The following is a 6,835-nucleotide window of genomic DNA, read 5'->3' on the forward strand; positions in this document are numbered from 1 at the left end:
TTTTAAGAAATAAAAATAAATCAATTAAAAACTGATCTTGGGAGCAAATACGCTCACTATAACCTGAAATTAATAATGAGCTCATTCACACAGGCATTCATTTTAAGAATAAAAAACATTTATTTTATGATTCAGATAAAGAAACACAGATTCACACACTGTCCTGTAGTGATGCTCTAAGGGATGTTCAGTAAGTGTCACTTAGGAAGTTCAGAGCACTGTAAGGAATTTTACACAGTTTTTAAAGGGTCATAGGTTCTTTTGAGCTAATCTCACATGGGTCCTATCTAGTCCCACTGTACGGCATGGGTGGAGCCATGTCACAATAATGACATTATCGTTTGATCATACAATATATAGACATGATCTAAATCATTTTTTTTCTTCTGACCAAGATATTTTCTATTCTTTTCTTAGCAAAGAGAGCTAATTAGCTAGCTATCATGACTGAATTTTTGTTTTATTTATTTAGTAAATTAAATTAGGATATGAAATATGTATATTCCAAATCAAACTTCTCAGCACCCTTTAAATGGTGTTATTGCATGGACATATACCATTTACTGCAATTTTATTGGGGACAATTAATCATCTAAATAAATAAAAACAGTTATCGTGACAGGTCTAAGCCCATAAATGGGGCCAACATGTGAGAACCTGAGGACAAAACTTTCTGGTTCACATTTGCGCAACATATACAGGCCCCACATTCGCATGTTTCTTGCTGCCTACATTATGTTACTTAAAGGCAGAGTAGTGATGACGGCGTCTGTATCCGAGATATAAATCCGAGAGTGTTTAGCTGTACTGTCATTAACAGTAAGTATTTTCGCACAATAAATTAGAAGGCTTGATTACTTTAAACTCTGACATGACTTTTTATTCATGACTGTTTAAGTAGGCAGCATTTCTTACGTTTAAGACACAGCCGTTTTCTAGGGTGCCCAAACATCTGTATGCCACTATAATCTTTACTTTATCCCCTGCTTTTTCTGTCAAACTACATGACAAATAACATTAACAAGCAGAATCATGAGCAGACAGATAAACACAAACCAAGAAGTCATCACTCCATTCAATAATCATCAGTACCCCTTGACAAATTGGACTCTTAACCTCACTTTCATGTCACAAAACAGGCTTAAACGCATGGATTAATTTCTTAAGTAAACTATAAGCCCAAGTGAAATCTCTCTTAATGCCCTTCATGGCTTTGCACTTCATTTAAAGAAGCTTTAAAGAAGAGCCATCTTTTAATACAGCTCAAATAGAACAGATACTGCTCCTACAGATACAGAAGCATCTATTCATTACCTAAATTCAGCTTCAGATAGGTGGGATTTGCAGAAGATTTCCTGGAAAAACAAGTTCTGCTTTCAGTGCACATGTGTAAACACAGAGTGAATCCTTCACATTCTCTAGAAGCATTTAAGAGTAGTCTGTTGTTTCAGAGAAATGTTTTTCTTATTTTGGGTTTAAAAAGAAATGGGTGTGTTCACCTTCTACACATATCTACCATGCCTAGATAACAATCTCTGCCAAAACTTGCAGAATCTCCATCTGAATGACAGGATCACTGCTTAGTTTTAGATGTATGTATTTACGCTCTTAGTAGGTGTGGGAAAATTGTGCCTTATCCTTGCCCTGTGTGAAAATGTGATTGTTTTTGAATGCACAGTAAACCTGGGATGTTTTCTATTTTTGCTGAAGTGGAAAGATGCAGGTTAACTGAAAATACAAATGTTTACTCAACTCAGTATAGGCAACATTTTGTCACAAATTCCAAATAAAAAAAAATGTTATTTAGAGCATTTATTTACAGAAAATAAGAATTGGCTGAAATAACAAAAAAGATGCAGTGCAAGATCAGCCTCAAATAATGCAGTTTTAAGAAGTTTTAAGAGTTCAGAAATCAATATTTAGTGGAATAACCCTGGTTTTTAATCACAGTTTTATGCACCTTGGCATGTTCTCCTCCATCAGTCTTACACACTGCTTTTGGATAACTTTTTGCCACTCCTGGTTATTTTGGTAAAAGCCAGGAAAAACATCATTAAGTGGTCTCTTATTTTTTCCAGAGCAGTATATGCAGTAATAACTAAAATTGGGGGGGGGGGGGGGTGTATTCAAATATAGTATACCCTTTGTATTTCTATATATGGTGCCAGAAGCCAATGGGAAAGATATATGTTTTTTAACAAACCTACAAACATACTGATGAAAGAGCCTTGGTGCATGTGTAGTGCACCAAACTACAGTCACAGCAAATACTTTTAAAATTCCTTTTTGCATATATTGCAAACATTTAGGGGTGGGTGATATGGACCTCAAATTATATCACCATAGTTCAGGGTATTTCTACAATAATTATATTCTTGGTGATATATGGAAAAAAATAATTTAAAATAATTTATTAATTTTATTTAAAAATACATTTCAGCTGTAAACCTTTGTCTATTTTGTAAACAACGTGCCATGAAAAAACATGCATGCATATAACATAAAAGCCTGTAAAAACCGTAAAATATTAAAACAATATAAATATAAACTGCTACAAAACACTGTAATTAACACAAATTATTTATTTTTAAATAAAGTGATAAAGATGTGACTAAAGGGAAGTAGTTTAGCAAGAGAATTCCAATTAGCTTCTTAATGAGCTGTCCAAAGAGGTGACATGTGAAGGAAGCCACCTTCAGGCTAAAAATCTAAACAAAAACAAAACGCACCTCAGAGAAATAGCAGAACAATGGGGAGTGGCCAGATTCACAATTCTTTGGAAGAATGAGTGTACTGGCGAGCTCAGCGACACTGACAGGAAAGACAATTATAGTACAAGAACACAAAATTCCTTTCTTGGTAGAAAATGTTCAAACAAATTTCTAGTTTAAAGTAAAAGTCTACAATAAAAAATATAAATACTCTCCGGAATATAAATATAGAATATACGATTCAAGCCAACGGTAACACTCAAGAACAAAAAAGAGTGCCTAGAGCCAGAAAATATTTTTGGGCAGGTAAAACCTAAATTGCCCTGTTTGGAAAATAAAATGTTTATGATCCAAAAACATCTGTCAAACATTATGCACAGTTATATCATGGGCATTGCTGTTTTATTGATGTAATTGTTGATTAAAAAATATCAGAAATTCTGCCGGTGCTATTATCTTCTCCTTCTTTTCTTTTTACAAACACAACCTAATAGGATGCCAGAAATGCTCTGTACCAGATATTAGAGATATTATTAAAGATATTAGTTGAAACAATTCAAACACTAAACAAGTTTTACATTTACACTGTTCACAGTTTTATTGGTATACACTGTAGAAATTTCATTTTTAGAGGAAGATCTTTCAAAGTATGGGCATACTTTCATCAGTATTTATGTCAGGATAAAGTATTTGCCTGATAGAATTATACTGATTATTCTGAAGCATTATACTGATTAGAATATATCCCTAGACTGTTTACTGTATTTGTTCCAAAATACATGTAGTCATTGGTAACCTTCAGCTTTAAAATGCCCACCACAACAAACACATGGAATTGAATTAGACTTCTGCGTCTGATTATTGGAAGTGAGACAGGCTGTATTGAATTGTTTGCTCTTGGCACACACTGAGACCTACCGTACAGATACGCATTTCTGCTTAAAATCTTTATGTACATAGATCTGAGTTTCTGTAAGACAAGACTCAGTGTCCACTGTACGTAATACAAGAAAGTTTACGTCAGTAAAACCATTTAATCCTTTATTACCGCTTCAATCAATCAATAAAAATGCACCGCCATTACTGTCATTATGTCATTCAGATATACAGGAGGCTTAAAGTAACTGCACTAAAAAGTATATCAGTGCATTATCAGAGTTTAAAGCTAGTGTTTTCTACTCTGAAACTCAAACTGTATCTTTTCTCTCCTCAGTAAAAATTAAATGTACTGTCAAATATAGACATTTATAAACTTATTTTAATATATACAGCAAGTGTCAAATAGTGATTCTGTGTGCTTAGCTATTATTGATGTATGGACTACCCAGAGGTCAGGTGACCCATTTATACTTGGCAACGTTAGCTTTGGTGGTTTATTTTGGTAACATTACACTTTTTTTCCTTTCAACCAGTGAAGATTTATTGACTGGTACAGTTTTACTTCCAGTACGAGTCTGCTATATAACAGGATAGATAAACTGAACACAGACGACACAACAGTAAGACTGCCTACACCACTCCTGCTTCTGCTTCTTTCAGGTAAATTAGCAGTTAAATTAGCACCAGTGCTAAGGGTTTAATTTCAGATAAATCTCTGTTAAAAACATGTTACAGTTTCTACATTCTACTAGTTAAACCAAAAAGGTAATCTATACGGTTTAAATTTTCATAAATATATATATATATATATATATTGTTAGCTTGCCAACAGTCATTAATCTGCTCTGTGTTTATATTTTATTTGAATTTTATCACAGGAGTTTGATTCAGTTCACTGAACCGATTCATTAGAGCTGCCTGTGTAAATGTTTCGAGAGATTAATTAAATGATTCACTGAATTATGACTGAACCGAATCTTTTTTTAAATATGAAGTAAAAAAGGATTCATGTTTGATATTTGTATCCAATTTTATCAACACCTAGATTAATCGGTGCAGTTGTAGTTTTTGGCCGTAATAATGAATCTTTACGGAACTTTTCTGTCATATTATGTTTATATTTGACAAACCTCTTCGGGTTGAACCTACTCAACAAGTTAATCATAGAAAGGGCAAATTATACTGTCTAAATCAGGGGTGTCCAAACTTTTTTTGTTGGGGGCCAGAAGGAGAAATATATTTGAAGTCACGGGCCACACTCTGTAATAAAACAAATAATGAAATATACCACTTTAAATAATATGTTTTTCCTGATTCCTGCACTCTCTCCGCTTTTAGACTCTGGCCCGTTTTTCTGCGCTAGAAATGCGCACTCTCTCCGCTTTTAGACTCTGGCCCGTTTTTCTGCGCTAAAAAATTGCGCACTCTCTCCGATTTTAGACTCTTTGGCCCGTTTTTCTGCGCTAGAAATGCGCACGCTCTCAGCGTTCAAACTTTGAATCTCACATTATAAAAACCTGCTTAACAGCGGGCCGACTTTCATTCTATTTCTAAAACACCTCGCGGGCCGCTCCAAAAAAGGAAACGGGCCGCAGTTTGGACACCCCTGGTCTAAATCCTTTCAAATGTATCTGTATTGTTATTAGTCTGTTCTGTGGGGTTCAGTTATTAGTCATTAATCTGTTCTGTGGTGTTTATATCACTTTTATGTGAAGAAGATTCACTTTGTCTACAGTAAAGACTATGGCAGCTCCCCTCCTGTCGCTAATGCTGATGGCGGTGCTGGTGCTGGTGTGTGGCGGGTCGCCGCTCTCCCACTCACCGAGAGGGGCTGAGGAGCAGGCGGGGAGGAGAGGCCCCCACCCGGGCACGGCTCTCTCCCTCCAGCCGGAGCTGCAGGCGGAGAGGACGGAGCGGCTGGCTGAGGATCAGCGCGAAATCATCACCAAACAGATCCTGCAGGCTTTAGCAGGTAAGAGCGGAGTCACGGACAGGAGATTGATTCAGTTCACTGAACCGATTCATTAGACCTTCCCGTGTAAACCGATTGAGCGTTTAAGTAAGCGAATCAGTGATTCGCGACTGAAACGAATCTTTCTTAATATGCTCAGTTGGTGACTGAAGCAAAGTTACGTTCTTGTTTGATATTTGTATCCATTTTTCTCAGTGCAGTTGTAGTTTCTTGCTGTAATAAGGAATCTTTACTGAAATTCGCTTTTTAATTATTTATTATAACGTTATATGAAAAAGCTGAAGTTAGAGACCCTGGCACAATTACTGCACAAAACAAACATTAGTAGATATAACTCAATTATTATTAGATTATCGTATTTTTATATATGTATAAAATAACTGAATTGACTAAATAAAAAAATGTAATATGTAATATTTTTTTATATATATTTTCAAAATTGGTTTGAGACCACTGTGTTTTGTTTGGGATTTTTTTTGGGATTATTAAAAATAAATTGTAAATGTACATTCATTTACATGCTACAGTAAATGGGACACACTAAAGCATACATTTCATAATTACAGAGAATTCAGTTATTTATTTAGTAATCATAGAGACCACTGTATTTAATAATAATTGAGATTAATACATTACTTAACTATTACAAATAGTTTAAAATTAATTAGTAATTTGTTTGTAAAATTTACAATTGTGTGACATAATAAAGTGACAGTATCAGAAAATTTATTTATTACTCAATTTGTCAGGTAATTTACCCACGGTGCCTTACTTGCAGCTTGATGTGAGCTCAAGAAAGTACAACTAATGAATCTACATTTCAGTTTTGAGAAATAGCAAAGAGCACATTCTGAATCTCTCATGAAGGTCAAACAAGTAATTTATATGTTTTTTATATTTCCACAGAGATAATTCCACGTGAGTGCATTTCAGACTATCAGGGCTGGGTGGACTTTGGACGCAGGAGTACGGACTAAAGCCAAGCTCTCTGTTTAAATGTTCAAATGCACCTGAAACTTTTACACTTTTCTGATGTTTGTTTTGCTAATGCCCATGTTCACGTCTGCAAAGAGCGGAATGTTTGTTATTTTTTACACAATGTATTTTAAGCCAATAAAAATATGTTTTGCAATGTGAAAAAACATTTGATTTTGTTGGTCTCTTGCATTGATTCAGTTCCATTAGAAAAGGAATTATCATAATTATGAATTCTTATATTTTTAATTCTCAATCTATAATATAGACAGACTTGATTAAAAAAATATATAGTTGA

General features: G+C 34.5%; 1 protein-coding gene across 2 annotated transcripts; it reads left to right on the plus strand.

Moving 5' to 3' along the window:
• Positions 1-4,034: 4,034 nt before the first annotated feature.
• On the plus strand, positions 4,035-6,706 carry LOC125782282 (uncharacterized). 2 transcript variants are annotated; one of them, XM_049465864.1, is made up of 3 exons: positions 4,035-4,250; positions 5,326-5,562; positions 6,469-6,706. In XM_049465864.1, the coding sequence occupies exons 2-3, from the start codon at positions 5,334-5,336 to the stop codon at positions 6,537-6,539; spliced, it is 300 nt and encodes a 99-aa protein (XP_049321821.1). In that variant the 5' UTR covers positions 4,035-4,250; positions 5,326-5,333; the 3' UTR covers positions 6,540-6,706. The 2 variants fall into 2 exon arrangements, with proteins under 2 accessions (XP_049321821.1, XP_049321822.1); XM_049465865.1 differs by lacking the exon at positions 4,035-4,250 and having other exon boundaries at positions 4,590-5,562.
• The last annotated feature ends 129 nt before the right edge of the window (positions 6,707-6,835 follow it).

Source organism: Astyanax mexicanus, chromosome 16 (assembly GCF_023375975.1).
Source record: "Astyanax mexicanus isolate ESR-SI-001 chromosome 16, AstMex3_surface, whole genome shotgun sequence".
Classification (NCBI taxonomy): Eukaryota; Metazoa; Chordata; class Actinopteri; order Characiformes; family Acestrorhamphidae; genus Astyanax; species Astyanax mexicanus.